This window comes from Pezoporus flaviventris, unplaced genomic scaffold (assembly GCF_033815535.1).
Source record: "Pezoporus flaviventris isolate CSIRO_AGI_PZ_B2104156 unplaced genomic scaffold, CSIRO_AGI_Pfla_v1 ptg000036l, whole genome shotgun sequence".
Classification (NCBI taxonomy): Eukaryota; Metazoa; Chordata; class Aves; order Psittaciformes; family Psittacidae; genus Pezoporus; species Pezoporus flaviventris.
In genome coordinates, this window is record NW_026892584.1 from 9,220,969 (window position 1) to 9,238,608 (window position 17,640).

At 39.7% G+C, this 17,640-nt stretch overlaps 2 protein-coding genes across 6 annotated transcripts in view; one reads left to right on the forward strand and one right to left on the reverse strand.

Annotated features, from left to right (window-relative positions):
- The window catches only part of KCNC1 (potassium voltage-gated channel subfamily C member 1), a 125,129-nt gene extending 112,866 nt beyond the window's left edge, over positions 1-12,263 (forward strand). For both annotated transcript variants that reach the window (XM_061463007.1, XM_061463011.1), the window contains one exon: positions 10,241-12,263. In XM_061463007.1, the coding sequence (XP_061318991.1) occupies positions 10,241-10,422 (182 nt within the window). In that variant the 3' untranslated portion in view covers positions 10,423-12,263. The remainder of the gene's footprint in view (positions 1-10,240) is intronic.
- Positions 1,347-17,640, reverse strand: part of SERGEF (secretion regulating guanine nucleotide exchange factor) — a 162,402-nt gene continuing 146,108 nt past the window's right edge. For all 4 annotated transcript variants that reach the window (XM_061463017.1, XM_061463019.1, XM_061463018.1 and 1 more), the window contains one exon: positions 1,347-3,601. In XM_061463017.1, coding sequence (XP_061319001.1) covers positions 3,435-3,601 — 167 coding nt within the window. In that variant the 3' untranslated portion in view covers positions 1,347-3,434. The remainder of the gene's footprint in view (positions 3,602-17,640) is intronic.

Consider the following 17,640-nt stretch of genomic DNA (forward strand, 5'->3'; position numbering starts at 1 on the left):
GTACCTGAGCAAAACCTTTTGTCACTCAAGCAGAAGTGTCCTTTATGGTAGGTGACAAGAACTAGTTAGCCACTAACAGGACTAACAACCTGCAGTCAGAGGAGAAAAGCTAATGTCATATAAGAAATGGTGACTGGGCAAATGGGAAGAAAAGCAGGACTGCAGTCTTTCTTTCAAATGAACACACTTCAAATTCAGGGACTGGCTATTTAAGCAAAAAAAAAAATCAAGTCACTCAGGTACACCACACAAAGTCAAGCAATACCAGTGACTGCCAAACAGCTTAAACAAGTCCTCCAAGAGACGGACACTTCTGATACAAGACACACAACTTCCTACCAACATTTCTGAAATGCAACTGAAGTGTCTTGCACAGGTGCACATGGAGGTTGCATGAGTGACAACTGCAGATCTGCTAAACGTCAAACAACAGAAGTACACACAACAGCTTCCTTCTCCCCCTCCACCCAAGAGCCTGAGAGCTCTCTCGACTGAAGGTCAACAATTCACAACTTAGTATCACAGCTGGAGAAGAAGTTCACCTTTTCTCCCTCACGAATGTCAGCTCATTGGCAGTTTTGGTTATTTTCAGAAAATGTGAGTGGAGAGAGCTGCACAGACACTTGATTACCTCGTTCCAGTGGTATATATTACAAACCCTGTCAGTGTATTTGTAGCTGAATGTGAATGCAGAATTCCTACATAAATGGCATTCTTAGTTTAGCACTGAAGACCTGCATTCACTGCAAAAGCATTGGCATAGCACACTGGATATATATTTTGCCTGGCAGAGACAGACCTCCATCAAGACATCAAAAGGAAACATCAGTAAGCTCTGGACATCGACAAGGAAGGGGATTTCTTTACTTGATAAGAAGCATTCTACTGTCTGTTCCATGCCTTAAGGAAGAAAGCCTTATCTTACTTTTGTACAATGCCTTATTCTGCAAACAGGGCATACTGACATAACTTGGCATTTAGTTCTGAATGAATGGGCAACAACTTGGGTTTAATATTCAACGATGTACCATCTACAATGAATTATTATTCACTCTTTATACTACAGCAGCATCTAGAAGTCTTGACTGATGACAAAGCATTTAATACGTCAAGCTCTCAAGAAATATCATTACTTCTTAAAGTTTTCAATTTATATAGGCAAGACAAAGGAGAGAAAATGTAGCTCTCAACCTTTCAGAGATGAAGATCAGATGCAGATATGAAACACAAGATCAGGACCAGGAAAACCAAAGTATTCCTTTCCTCCTCCTTATCACCCCAAATCACTCTTTGCTCTTCCAAAAGCGTGCTTGTGCTACAGATGTGAAAAACTGAACATTTCAAACAACCAAGTCATATTTATTTGCTAAATAATTTGCTGGATCCCTTTGAAATGGACTGCAGCAACAGCATGCACAGTCAAAATACACTCAGTACAGCAACCCCTGCGTTACAGGTCATACATAGTAGCTGTGACTAACCAAGGAACAGAATTATTTAGAGGGAATGATTATTAAACAAGAGAACATGTTTATTTGGTACACATTGGAGGAAATCAAAGGTAGAACTCTCAGACAGAACCACTCAAAAAAAAGCATGAGAAACTGTTCAGTACATGTAACAGAGATACTGCTGTATCTAGGGAATGACACTGAGGAAAGTCAGTAACTAGCAGCTTAGACAAGTACAAGAGCTCACAGCCCAGAGCAGTATATTGCAATGAAGAACCACAACCAGCACATGGATTAAAAATAATAAACCACTTTAAAGTCTCAATTCTGCACTTTTTGCAGAGAATCCTTTTCATTATTGTTACAGATTCTTTCAATATCTGTAATACAGTCATAATCAGCTCCACAGTCAGTTCAAGTTTCTCATCCATTGCATAGAAAAAGAATATGCCTTCGAAAATTGGGCCATGAACTGTAACTGCTGTAAAACCAAGGGGGGGTGAAACCCTTGCAGCCCATATTCCCACTTTAATTCCTTCCCCATCATGTGTAAGCTGATACATCATTAGAAAGTCTCTATATGCTCAGAGCCCTTCTCTGAATATTTTGTAATTCTGTAAGCCTTCTTCCCTGGCAAGCCTGCTTTAAAAATTAAACCACTGTTCAGCAACAGTAGGTCTCATTAAAAGGTGCATTTACCACATAGTAGTATTCTCTATATTTAGCACTTGAAATACATCAAATAGCACAGCAAATGTAACTATCGTGGGTGGTAAACATCTAGTTTAATGGCATTCACTGTATTTGTGTGAAAACCAGTTTTATAAATAGCTTCCAAAACTCTGCTCAACATAGGCAGCTATTAATATCTGAAGATAATTCACACATTTTCATTTCTCCTATCAAAGCAAGCATTAGGCCTACATTTTCTGCCAAGCACTCACCTGGGATAAGTAATGTGGGCATGCTCTGAACAGTAACTCAGCTGGGCTACAAAAGTCAAAACTAACCTGAAATTACCAGGAGCATTCTGGTCTGTGTTCTAGTCTGAGAAACTTGTAAAAATTTTCTAGTTAGATTTTGATGTCTTCCTAATCAAACGCAGCTGGAAACACAGGAGCTACGTTGGATCAAACCGTCCTCAACAGCTACAGCTGACTTACGTCCTTTGACAAGAACTTTTCTATTGTTTCCAAGAACTGTTAGAAGTTTTTTCTCCCTAAGCAGTAACTTCAGAAACTTCAGGCTTGGTTTGCAAGTTAATGATAATTCATGCAGATCTGCATCCCCATAAATTTATAATAAATTGATGTCAGGCACAGAACGTAATTCCTCAGAAATATTGCTCCTTTCAGAGTTTAATCAAAATACAGCTAGTTCAGAAGGGCCTCTTTCTCCCCTTCTGCCAGCCTTCTAAACTATATCTCCTTTTTCAGTTTTTAAATCCTAGTCTTCTGTTTAAAATGTCTGTATGCATATATTTGTGTTCACTGACATTTCTCTGTGATACAAGCTGCATTTTCTGAGGTGCTGACAAATCCAGTAGAAGTTGGCAGGTGCAACACAAACTCATCATGACATTAAGATGTAACAATAAAAGACCAGAATGGGCCATATGCCTCCACCTTCTCAGACCCTTTCCTCAGACTGAATTTATACACCAACAATAAGCGATTAAGCAGCTTCCTGAAAGACTTCTCAGAAGAACAAGAAGTAGTCATTCTTTCTTCAGCGGTACTGCATCAAGGCAAAATATTTGTCATTCTACCTGTGGGTAAGAAGGTAAATTCCTGTTAAAAGGAACCATTAAACCATTTTTAAACCAGTACACTTTAATATGCATACTCATTCCTTTTACTCTTGGAAAAAACTTTTCCAGTTTCCAACTATTGTGTTCATAATGGGCAATCCTCTTGTAGCGCTTCTGAGCTACACAATCCAAAGATGTCCATCCATGTCCATGACGGCATGATTTCAGGTGTGCTAATGAGGAGTTTGACAAAGGGCCATGGAGTGTCCTGCCCCACATCCAATTAAGATCTGCTCTGCATAACCAAGAGCTTTGATTGGCTTTGGGACATGAACATTTGCTTCTGTGTCATCACCACACATCCCATGTTCGTTCCATCCCCAAGAGAAGCACTGGCCACCTAAAAAGAGGATACAAAATACAGAATAAAGGCCACAGAAACACAACAGCTTTGGTTAGTTTTGAGGACCACATTTTTCAATTCATCTTCAAATTAGTTTTTAAGCAATTCTGCTAAGGTGGGGAAAAAGTTCTCTTGAAAATAGATAGAAACCCAGATGAATTATTCTCTCTCTTCTTTCATATTGTTAAAAACATGAGATTAAAATAACAAATACATTTGAAAAGCACTTAGTTCAGTATTAATAGAGAGCCCACAGAATCTCTATGCATTTTAAGGACCTTCCCTGAAATGATGTGGAATCCCTGTCTTTAAAGTTTTCCCTAGTAAGCAAAACCAACATGAACCAAGCCCAGTGATTTTAATCATTCACAGCATGAGCTGTAGGACTGGGGAACACAGAGTCACAGAGCAGTCAAATTACATTTTATACCTACTTTCAAGTTCACATCTAAACTTTTTCCGTTAAATACATGTCTGCGACAACTTGCCTTACTCTTAATCATTCTACCTCTTATTCTTGCTTTGACATCATTTCACTGCTTTTATTACCCTTATTTTCCCTCATTATTATTTATTTTTGTAACATCAACTCTTTTATATCCCAAATCATGATCCATGTATTATTATTTCTACATAGTACTCTTTCTTGAAGCACAGTATGCAAATTTTTTTTCTATAAATGGCTGGCATAAAAAAAAAAAATCCACCAAACCCCCTCTTATCCTGAACTACAAATCATATTTCCTCTGTATTTCTCTTATTTGGCTGTCACAGACTGTGCCTGTGAATTTATAATAAAAAAGAAACCCATCCTGCAATATATTCATGTTTCTGATGCTACTGTTATTTTTGAAAAGCAGCAGGTATTAACAGCATGAAGTACCATTCCAAATAATGAGAAGCGCCAAAATTCACAAAGTCCAATCTCAGTCATAACTCTAAAATAATTTTACTTTCCCAAAGTCAAAACCAAATTATTGAAAAGCTAGCAGGACCATCTCTCTCTCCTGCAAATTCAGTAACATTTAATTATTGTCTGTTTTCTTTGCATGTTAGTTGTGAATGCACCAACCCTGGCAGTGTTCAAGGCCAGGTCGGACGAGGCCTTGGGTGATATGATTTAGCGTAAGGTGTCCCTGCCCACGGCAGGGGGGTTGGAACTAGATGATCTTAAGGTCCTTTCCAACCCTAACGATTCTATGATTCTATAATAGTTAGGGTTGGAAAGGACCTTAAGATCATCCAGCTCCAACCCCCTGCCATGGGCAGTATATTAAAGTTCACTTCCGTAATGAAGTGTAAACATTAGTGAAGTCAGATGTAATTAAACAATGTCCTTTAATTTTCTTGACAATCTTTAAGGCAATGGAACACAATAAAACACCACTAGAACAACATGGTAAGCTAGATACATCTCACTTAATACAACAGCTCCATTATTCTTGTCTCAGATGGCACCAGCTTCTCTCATGACTATGCATGCAAAATATTGACAGCCCCAACTAAATCATAAATGCACCTACATGTGCTGCAGAAAGGTAATAAAAAGTAAAGGTGCAACATATCTCACCTAAGTATCAACAGATCAGAACACCTAAGAGGTTAACTGCATTTTTTTTAAGGTTCCAGGTAAAAAAAAAAAAAAAAATGTAAATATTAGCAAGCAGGAAAAAAACATCACAAGCTGAGAGTAGACATATCACAGAACAAATATGCATGCTTTTATAGAGAATACTACACATGACTTAAGGATTTCTCTCCACTCCCCCCCCCCCAGTCCTGTACCATCAGGATGACTGAGAGGAAACCAGAAAGCTTTTGGTTACCTTGAGTTACAAATTGCTCATTGGAACATTAACGGCACAATAAATATTCAAAGCAGCAGCGCAGTAGGATATTAAACTCTCAAAGTGATAAATATATATCTTTTGAAAAAAACATCACAGAAAAATTTACAAGCTAGGAAGCCCCCAAGCAAGAACATCTTCACTAAAATAAGGATCACTGAGTCTTTTTCAGCCTTTATTTCTCCAAACATGTAGAAAGGCCACCAAATAGAATATTCTACATGACTGCTGTGATCTCCAAGGTTACTGAAATGAAGAGCGAAAACTGGCAATAGAAAAACAGAGAGTAACTAGGATTTATGAATGGTCTTATGCAAAAATACCTCATACATAGATCTACAGCCACTCATATATGCATAAGGATGAAAGGACAGCTGAGAGATACAGAACAACAGGCCATAGCAATTACTCTCATCACCATCAAGTCATAAGGCAAGCATGCTAAAAGGCAGAGAATTATTGTTGTGAAAGCAAAATGTATACTATACCACACCTGGCTGTAGGTGATTTAGAGAAAGGTTTGTACATAGAAGAAGACAGATGCTAGATTTGTGCCAGGGTAAAGAGAATTTGCAGAAAACACATAGAGTTTGTAATAACATATTAACAAAGCTTGGAGGAGGCCTGGGCAAAACGACTGCAGTGTCACTGGCATGGACAGAACAAGCAGCTGTGTGAATCACTGGCAAAGAAGTTGAAGTCAATGAAGATTAAAGATAATGAAGCACTTATTTAAAAAAAAATAAAAAAAAAGAAAAGAAAAGAAAGAAAGAAAACCCCCCATAACACAACACAAAAACCAAACAAACCAACCCAAACCCAGCAAACAAACAAAAAACCAGGAGGAATACCTGCAGAGTTAAGAGAAGTCAAAAGAGGGGAGATTCAGGTTGGACGTGAGGATGAGAGTTTTTTTTCATGAGGGTGGTTAAATACTGGCACAGGTTGCCCAGAGATGTGGTGGATGCGCCATCCCTGGAGACATTCAAGGCCAGGCTAGATGTCATTCTGGCAGAGTTGAAGCTGAAGGTGTACCTGCTCATTGCAAGGGCATTAGACTAGATGACCTTTGAACATCCCTTCCAACCCAGACTATTCTAGGATTCTATGACTAAGGGGAGCCAATGGGCTTGTCCCTGGAAAAAGGGCACCATTTCAATTATTTTTCCTTCTTCCATATTCTCACCTCACCTTTTTCCCTTTTTTTTCTTGTTTTCTTTTTGATTGCTTCCATTCAGTTCATTGCTGATAAAAACCTCAACACAGCCCCACACAGCAGCCCTACAAGTTTTCATGGGAAAACTCAATTTGTATGCCTGTGCCAGACCTTCCCAGGATGAAAGACTATTAGAATTATGTGTATTAATACACCTACAAATTGCTTCTAACTAAATTTATAAAAAAAGCATTGCAGCCTGATCTCAAACAAAATTATCTGTGTTTGACAAGGGGAGAAGGGAAAGTTGCTCCATGTCACTGGTTAAATAAAACAGTGCAATTTATCACATTCATATTTCTCCCCTTTTAAAATAGAAATACTTGAAGCACAAACAAAACCACAGAACTCAGATGCAGCATAATCCCAAGGAAACTTCACTTGAGTTCACAGTCACCCAAAAGAAAGCCTATAGTAAAACTATGCAGGTTTTCTCCTTCAACATTAAATCTACAAAAAGTGGGGAGAAAAAAAGCCTTAACAAATCTGTTGGGTTTGGTCACACAAAAGAAGAAGGGGCTACTGCCCTTCTTCTTTTTGCAACAATTATCTAGGCTTTTTTTGGGTAACCAAAGTGACAACTGCAATCCACAGGCTGATTAAACTGTAGAAAAGTACTTTTAGGTAAAATAAAGTTGCAACATTTGGACAGAAGACAGGATTCTGAGGAAAGTGTAGGATTTAGAGTCATTCCTCATTGCTGAGTACTCTGTTCTTCAGATGTTCTTCAGTGTTAGTACATAAGATCCTGTAGGTGAGATTCACTGCATTGAACTTCAGCCACCTAAAAATCAAGCAACTTGGCTACAGATCAGTATCCTCTAGGTTTCCTCAAGAGCCAACTGAGTCATCTACATCTCTCCAACAGGCAACTCATCCAAACACTGGCATCAAATCTATCTCTGGTGCCTACAGAGGGAGACCAAGTAATTGTCTTAGCCTAGGCACATCAGTTTTCAACAGCTGAAGACAGATCATGATAAACCACATCCTTACAATTGAAGGTAAAGCAAGAAAAACTGGAAACAAGGAAGCTACAAATATTGGTGCAGCCTAGTTTCAAACAGTCTGCTTCTAAACCAGCCTGTGCCCTGGAGGCTTATCACTGAGATCTTGTATCTTTTCTGCTTCTCCTCTCTCACTCTTCCAAGCACACAAACAGATGTCTTTAAAGACAATCCAAGTATCTTGAAACCAATTTATTCATCAGACACCTTCAAATTTTAAGGATCCATTCAAACATTTTAGTACAACAGCTCTACTGTATAGGCCCTTGTGCTCTCAGCAATACCCCACGATACCTCAATTTTATTTCTTTTTGACCTTTAATTAGTGCTACTGTACAGATGGTTATAGAAAAAGTTACACTAGGCAAGAGATCAGCTCAGGGCAAGTCACACAGCATCAGGGCTGGACCATGAACAAAATTCAGGTGTCTCTAATAGTCAAGGTGCCCCCTTGACTATTTGAAAGCATTCAAAATCTAACAAGGAGAAATGTAATACTACACAGAACAGATTTAGATGCTACTTCTTCCAAGTAGTTGTAAAACACGAGTAAGTTGTCTTATTTTTTCAGGATATCTGGCAATCCAGGGTGCTGTGTAAAATGAAATGAAAGAAATAACCCTCTAAACTTCAGTGGTTTTGTTAGCAACGATTCTGGCATTAGTGCAAAAGATTTGCGATGTTACAATATAAGAAACAGGCTTGATACCAATTGTTTCCTGCAGAAAAGCATGGAGACATATTAGGAACTGGAAGGGTATCTAAACATTCTGCAAAACTTCATTAAAGGCAAATGCTGGTAAGTGGAGTATAAGATGACATGATCCCAAGAAGTTATATGGTACCTCCAAGAGTAAAAAAATAACTAAGATATTCATATAGTGGCGGGTTTATTATGGAGCTGTATTTATATCCACACTTTAAGGAGCAAGCTATGGTGCACTCCAGGCACCCAATCCAACTGCAGCTGAGTTGCTCAGGACCACAGCCCTCAGATATGCACATCTGACTCTGCAGCAAGTAAGCTGGTTAAAAATCACAGGCATTGCAGTACTAACACAATTACAACATATGTTTTAGACATGAAGTATAAAGTCATGGTGCTAAAGATATGCAAGTTAGATTCCAGACCACATTCTGTCCTCACTCCACCGTTGCATCATCAATAGCCCTCTGAGTCAGCAAACTTAGACCACTCAGCAGTGATTTTACACAAGTCATCATCAGGTGACTTCAGGTCACACATCTGTTGTTCATCCTGGTACCTGGAAAGAATGGCATCAAACAGCTACTCATACTAATTACATGAAGCCTACACAACTTGCACTTCTCTGACTTGGTGCTCTAAACTAGTATCTAATATTTTTGTTTGGGGTGGTTTGGTTTTTTTTTTTGTTGTTGGTTAGTTGTTGTGGTTTTTTTACTGCAGAAGCACTATTGTGTTAGTTGGACCTTCTTTATGCCTATAATTGTATAATTTGTAATACAGCAGGGACTTCAAACTGGGTCAAGGGCCTCAAGGCCAACTGTCAAAATACCCAATTACAATATACAACTAAATACTGAAGAGAGTCAGATAATCAGCTTGAGTATACAAGATGCCTAGTATGGCTTAGGGAGCCACAGTGGTATGTGGAGTACTGTAAAATAAAGCAATATGCTACACACCTCCTTTGAAATGAATTTCTTTGGGAAAGTCTAATTCTCCTTCAATATCAATGTCTTTCCCACAAATGGCAAAGAGCAGTACAGAGCACATTTTATTTTTTCTGTCCTCATTTCCATAGGTTCTGAATAGCCCACAGTTACAAAATGGGAAGGGAAAAGAATTATATTTATGGTAATATAAATTCCAAGCATGAAGTGAAGGGCACGTAGCACATCTGCCACAGCCTGAAAACTGTATATGGGAAGGGAGCAATGCAGAAGTAGGGAAAGACACCATAAGAATGGGACTTATCAAAAAGCCTTAGCAGTTTTGTACAAACATACTGTACTATTTTAAGCATCGGACAAATAGCTGAGCTAATTCACTAAAGGCAATGCTATCTTGCTAATATACAATGACTTCTGTCAATTTTGTTCTCATAGGACACTTCAAAGCAGGAGCTGAATGGCTCACTGCACAAATTAATATACACCTATTTAAAAGAATCATTCCACATTACATCAAACAAGCCACTGTTTAGGTTACCATTCAAGCTAGTTGATGATGTGTTTTATTTTTTCCTTCTCAGTTATGCATTGCCACTTTGAAGACAAATACATTAAGAAGAAATTCATGAAACTGTACACTAGGATTTAAAACCATCAGACCTGTAATTATAGACTTCTTGGGCCTATACACATTTAGAGTTTCTGTGGTGAAACCAAAGCCCTGTAAGATGGAGATGTTTGCTTTGCTGTGCATAGGTAGCAAAGAGAGAAATCTATTGCAAGGATTAACTATTCACATTTCTGTTTCCACAGGCAAACACAAATGGTACTTACTATGACTAAAGCTTATGGGTGCTGTACAAGGTTTTCCTTTTGGTTTAATTCAAACATGTCAATTCCTTCCCAACAGGAAAGCATCTTCAACTCAACACAGAACAAAACCTGGGCTCACGACTTTGTGCAAGACTGAACGTAACTGGTCCACTGACAATACATGAGGATTATATCATACATGAAGCAGCCGCAGTGCAGAGAGGATTAAGCATTAAAGATGCTTTTTTTTACACCTGTAGAAGACAAGAAAATCTTTAAAATTTTGTATCTTAAGTACAGGACAAGAACACCTGACAAATTAGTTAACGGAGAGATTTGTCTTGAGGCTCTGGATGTGGCACTAGTGTCTGCTCCATCAGAATATCAAGCATGGCAGACAGTGATATTCATTCCGAACTTGTATCACTGCCTCTCTAGAGGACAGATATTAAATGTGTCACAGTGCTTTAACTTTGTATGACCAGAACTAGGCAATCACGATCTCATCACAGAGCCAGAGACTGCAGTCTCATGACCCTCTGTATGATGTGAACAGAACATACAGAAAAAAACCTTATTCTAAGTGCTTAGTAAGAGGTCATCCATGCAAATAAAATGGATGAAGCAGCATGTCAAAGCATATCTAGAGAAGTGCAAGTCATTCAAGTATTCCATGGGACCATACGGTGCTATGGCCATTTGCATTAATGTATTCTGGGTATAAAGCATTACCATTTCAAATCTACACACACTTTAAACTGATGTAAATTATTATACAAAGAAAATGAGAGGACAGCTGTGATTCATTCTAACGTGCAACATTACATCCAAGACCTAGAACTGAAGGCCATCTTCACTAGGAAAAGTAGTAGATGATAAAAAGTTCAGTGATGAATGCAGAAGCAAGAATCTGAAAAACTCAAACTGTGTAACAGTACTACATGTAGCTTTCAAAGCACTAAGCAAATCATAGGGCAGGAGAAAGTACAGACATATGGCAAGCTGAGCAGCAGCATGCAAGTGAAATGGTGCTTCCTCCTACTTCTCTGGCTGGTCAGAAACAAGAGATCCCACTGGGCTCTCAAAAAAGAGCAGCTAGGATGGAAAAGATTTTGGAAATGCTTTGGTGCTCAACATGTTTTATAAAGCAACTCTTTGTGTGATACACTGGCCTATTTACAAGTACACAGATTTAAGGTGATCATGCAGATCAAGCTATATAAAAAATACTTACAATACAACAAAAGGTAAAAAAAAAATCCATATGGTCACATATACCTTCAATTTCTTCTTACCTGACTGCTGTTTTCTTCCCCTGAAGGGCTGTTTGCACTGAACAAAAGTGAGCATTCTGGGGTTTACCTCTGAAGGTGTCTTTTTCTGCAGAACACAATTCTCTAACTCAGAACCAAGAAGTAAAATGCGTAAACCTTCCATATGGACATCTTCTGTAAAATAGCTTTATGTTTAAATGGGCTTTAGTTTGGACTTCTCCCCTTTCATTTTCCCTTATCTATTGCAAGGCTGCATTTTACTCAAGTTAAGAGACACATGATATGAATATGCATTACTGTTGAGTGAAGTCTAAAAAAAACTTGCTTATTGATATTAAACAAGGGAGGGCTTTTTTCCCATGCTTAACAAGAAATCTGAGGTGAAGTCCAGAAGTCATAAGCTGAAGCATTCGAAATGCAAAAAGAAAATATCAAGGAAACAAATGGTCACCGAATTTCTCAGTTTCCATCTTACCCATTAAACTAGTAGATTTCTCACAGCTACGCAAACTTTGCCTCAGAACAGAAGTAGTTGCAACTCAGCAGTAATTTTTTTAGGATGCCTTACTTTGCAAAGTTTCAAGTTATAATCTTACAGTAACACAATGGCTCAGATGACAGCTCCCCTGCAAGTGTCGCAGTGCAGTTTTAACAATGACAGCACTGTAGTACCATGTGTACCTGTGAGAGCTTTAAAATACCTAGCTTGATACAAGCTATAGCATAGCTGTAGTCTGAGAGTTCAGGTGGAACTAATCCTCCCTTCTGGGCAGGATTTGTGGATTACTTTTCCCCTGTGCTGCAACTGTTGTACTTGAGTTAACCTACTTGTATCTCGTTCAAGTGTGCCTATACCACACTGTACTGTAGTGCAAGCGCACATCTAATAAAGCTCCTATGGGTCATTGTGCCTTGTCTGTCTGTCTCAGTTTTTCTGCCTATATTTATAGGGATCTTCATACTTGCCACTGTGTTGTGGTCTAAGTGGGGAAACCCAAGATCTACTCAGGTACAACAATGGTTGGATCATTTGAGCACCTAGAAAAAGATCAAAAAGTAAATGACTTAGTAATATCCCCTCATTAACATTGCTGACACTTAAAACCATTATTCCCCTCTATCTCATACAACAGTTCAGTGAACTAACAGCATCCCTTTCAAAGAAGAAAATAGAGGGATAGCTGACAGAGCTGTGACAAAAGAAAGCAAGCAAGAAAAAAAAAAGTGGGTTTCCAGAGTCTACTGTAAAGCCGAGCCCAGCTGTTGCAGGTCTTCTGATTTCTTAAGGGTTAGATAAAGATCAGAAACTTTAGCCATATCTCCCAGTCAAGAAACTTACATAAAGAGCCAGACAATGTTTACCAGATGGGAGACACAAATCCTTCCTTTACCACCAAAGATCAGGAAGATCAGGCCCTTAGGAAGAACTTCCCTATTTTTCTAGCTACAGTTTTAGAGAAAGTTTCTTTCTGGAAAGAAAATAAGCAAATGGTCAATACTGGGTATAAAAAAAGTAGTGGGAGAAAAGGCTTTGTCAGGTATAATTGAAAAACTAAGCATCATACTGTAAGAATTAAAAATGGTCAGGAAGAGTATCAAAGCAGGCAGCTTCAAAAACAAAAAAGTACCCAGAAGGCAGGGTTGGATCTGTTTCTCCAAACATCAGTTCAAAATCATACATGGCTGCTGAGTGAAGTTTGGAGGAATTGCTTGCTGATACTAAGCAAAGGAATAGTTCTGTCATCAGTAGCTGTTAAAAGCAAAGACTGGTTTGCTTAGATAGGAACAGATTTTGACACACATACTTTTCTGGTGCAGAACAGAGATTCTGTGCTTTTATATTTTTACATCTGTAAGGACAAATTTCACTCTATTCTGATTTACTTTATCAACTAAACTGTTTAACTACAAACCCATAATTCTAAAATAAAATAAAAAAATAGAAAGCTGAGTTTCAGTACTGAGATGGCAAAACTGGAGCACTTTGAGCAATACACAGAGCTAAAGAGACCCTAGCCCTAAAGTGGAATGAAGTACATATGGGTGTTCAAACACACCTTTTACAAACTCAGGCCATTTAGTCAGGGAATAACCCTGCTGCAGCTATAGCTCCTGCACATTTCTAACTTCACCCTCCTCCGTGGGTCAGACGTCCATATGCTTAACTCTTGAGACCACTCAAAAGAGTGTCCTGAGATGAAAAACTCCTGCAATTCACCCTGCAGAGATATTTACTGAAAGTTTCTGATCTAGTGTATTTTTCTGGACCCTGGCAAAATAGCCATAATGAAAACATGCATCAGGTGCAGGGATATTGAGGTTTGAATGCAAAATCTGTCTTTGGCACAGTGACAGAAAGAACAGCGGATGGGCAGAGGGATTCAGAGGCACGATGCCAGCTCCAGAAGGTCAGAGAACCAGAACAGACAACGCAAACTGGGTCCCTGAGATGCTGTTTGGCACTATCCCATCTGATCCTCTGCATAACCTCAGGGAGAAGAAACTTGCTGGAATCAAGATAGGAATATGTAGCACCATTTGGGAAGAATGGTATCTGCCAAAGATCATAGAATCATAGAATACCTAGGGTTGGAAAGGACCTCAAGATCATCTAGTTCCAACCCCCCTTGCCATGGGCAGGGACACCTCACACTAAACCATGCCACCCAAGGCTCTGTCCAACCTGGCCTTGAACAACACCAGGGATGGAGCATTTACCACCTTTTTTGGCAACCCATTCCAGTACCTCACCACCCTCACAGTAAAGAACTTCCTCCTTATATCCAATCTAAACTTCCCCTGGTTCAGTTTTAACGCATTACCCCTTGTCCTATCACTACAATCCCTAATGAAGAGTCCCTCCTCAGCATCCCTATAGACCCCCTTCAGATACTGGAAGGCTGCTATGAAGTCTCCACGCAGTCTTCTCTTCTCCAGGCTGAACAGCCCCAACTTTCTCAGCCTGTCTTCATACGGGAGGTGCTCCAGTGCCCTGATCATCCTTGTGGCCCTCCTCTGGACTTGTTCCAACAGTTCCATGTCCTTCTTACGCTGAGGACACCAGAATTGCACACAATACTCCAAGTGAGGTCTCACAAGAGCAGAGTAGAGGGGCAGGATCACCTCCTTCGACCTGCTGGTCACGCTCCTTTTGGTGCAGGATACAGTTGGCTTTCTGGGCTGCAAGCGCACACTGAAGCCAGCTCATGTTAAATTTCTCATTGACCAACACCCCCAGGTCCTTCCCCACAGGGCTGCTCTGAACCTCTTCTCTGCCCAGCCTGTAGCTGTGCCTGAGATTGCTTCAACCCAGGTGTAGGACTTTGCACTTGGCATGGTTAAACTTCATGAGGTTGGCATCAGCCCACCTCACAAGCGTGTCGAGGTCCCTCTGGATGGCATTCCTTCCCTCCTGAACTGAACCACACAGCTTGGTGTTATCAGGAAACTTGCTGAGGTTGCACCCAATCCCACTGTCCGCATCACTGACAAAGGTGTTTAACAAAATCAGTCCCAACACCGATCCCTGAGGGCCACCACTCATTACTGGTCTCCAGCTGGACATTGAGCCATTGACCACAACTCTTTGCATGCGGCCATCCAGCCAACTCTTTATCCACCGAGTGGTCCATCCATCAAATTGACGTCTCTCCAATTTAGATACAAGGATGTCATGTGGGACAGTGTTGAAAGCTTTGCACAAGTCCAGGTAGATGACATCAACTGCTCTACCCCTGTCCATCAGTTCCGTAGCCCCATCATAGAAGGCCACCAAATTGGTCAGGCAGGATTTCCCCTTAGTGAAGCCATGCTGGCTGTCACCAAGCACCTGGCTGGTTTTTATGTGCTTGCTCCATGTTTTTCATGAATCTGCTCCAAGATTTTGCCAGGCACAGAGGTAAGACTGACTGGTCTGTAATTCCCTGGGTCATCCATTTTCCTCTTCTTGAAAATGAGGGTTATATTTCCCTTTCTCCAGTTTTTGGGAACTTCACCTGACTGCCATGATTTTTCAAATACGATGGACAGTGGCTTAGCAACTTATTTGCTAGCTCCCTCAGGACCCACAGATGGATTTCATCAGGTTCCATGGACTTGTGCACTTTCAGGTTCTGGGATAACAAAGTATCCTTCAGAATAAAACAAACAAACCAACAAATAAACACCAGCTCTATCTCTCAAAGAATATTTGACCAAATAAGGAATTCAAGAGTTTTGTTTTCCTCACTTTGGAGTAAGCTGAAACACTGGAAACATGGTGTCTCCATGCACTGGCCTTACTGTTCTTTCCAGTGCCCATGCAGAAAGCCAGTTTCTTTCTATAGTTGGCACTAGACAAGCAACTGAGCAGGAGCAGCTATAGAAAGCAACCTAGAAAACAAGCTAGACAGAAAAGAATGTTAGAATTTAAGGTCACATCTGGCACTATGACAAATACTTACCATTAGTCCCAAAGAAAAAGTAATAGCATGAAAGGCTTTAAAGTCATGGGCAATAATACTGAGTAAATAAAGTGAAAGACTGAAACAAATCAGCCCAAAGTTCTGGTGAAACAGGAAGCTTCAGTTTGCAGCGAGAAAATCAAGGCATGATATGCATGCATATCCATAGGACTACATAAACAATGTACAAATGAACACTATATAAAACAGTTCTCACTAACCTGCAGTATGAACATGAGAGAAGCTGAATTTAGTCTTTAAACTGCTGAAAAACAGGACACCTAAATATGAAGACAACAAAGACAGTGTTGAGATGCCTCCTTAAATAACTTAAAAACTGTTTTCTCTGATTCTGTTTCAAAGGTCTTGTGATAACCTAAAGCCTGCTGAATACCAATAATGAAAATACTTCTTGTTCAATGCAGCCAGGAGACCTTTACTCTTCAAGATCACTTAACAGGGGAACTGCCTCTATTCATGGGTGAACCAAAAACCATTCTCTTGCCTCTGGAGGCTTCTTAAATCTACCCAGGAACAGATAAAGCAAGAATTTTCAAGTGTCCAATCAACTTTGCAGAAGCGACTCATGTTCCCAAATATCTGAACACTTAAAAATGAAATGCTGTCTTTCCCTAAAATAGAGCCTCTTTTTTTTTTTTTTTTTTTTTGTGCGTGTGTGTAATTATCCTCATGATACAAGAACCAATCAGGTGAAGGTATTTTAGGATGACTACAGCCACATACTGTCTTTATTAATTTACTGTCCAAAAAAGAGAGTAAAAAGAAATACAACACAACTGGCAATACTACACTTCACATTTGTGTTTGTCAAATATTTGGTTGTACATATACACATATGCAGATATGCATTCTACAGAAAACATACATATAATTATGGAACTTGCATAGGCAGATAGAGGAAATAAGTAGCTAGTATTTACACAGGTAGATGTAGCAGCCAGCACCTTGGACGTTGCCAGAGTGAGTTAAGTCCAAATTGTAAATAAAAACTGCACTGGCAGAGCACGAGACTGAAAAGTCCTTGATCAGAGTAAGCATTACTTAGCAACAACTAAAAACATCAGTGTATTATCAGCACTGTTCTCAGACTAAAGTTGAAAACACAGCACTGTACCAGCTACTAAGAAGGAGAAAAATGACTGTTACAGCTGAACCCAGGACAGGAATACAGATATGAACTAATCTTCCAAAATGCCATGTATACACAGACAACTCAAAACGTTGTGCAGTTAATGAAAATCTGCTATAGCATGACGATCAGCACTGCATTAGGTGCCACTTCAATAAAAATCACACTCTAGTTTCACCGCATCTCCAGTATCCAGTTGGTTCAAATATACACTACAGGAAAGGAGGCAAACTGTTGATTCAAAGGCAGTTGTGCGTTAGCAGTGAGGAGAAGCAAGACACGCCAACCCACTATGGGTGATAAGCAAGCTTCTACTTTATTCGTGGCGCACATCGCTTGTGTCCGCGTGGTGTTAGCCACGCCTACTAGTCACAACAGTATTGGTTAGTTCTACACGGCTTCCTTTACATTCTCCTCCCACGTCCGGTTTCCGGTTACGTGTGAGGCCTACACTTAGCTTTGCTCGCACAAGGCCTCCAACGATCCATGGCCTTGCTCTTGGAGCCATCCTGCAACAGTTGTGCATAATTAAATTCAAAGGGGACTTCATAAACTTATTTAGTTACCTGACAGATTAAGTTTATTCCCAATTTCTGCATGAGAATGCCTATTACTATTGAGGAAAAACATT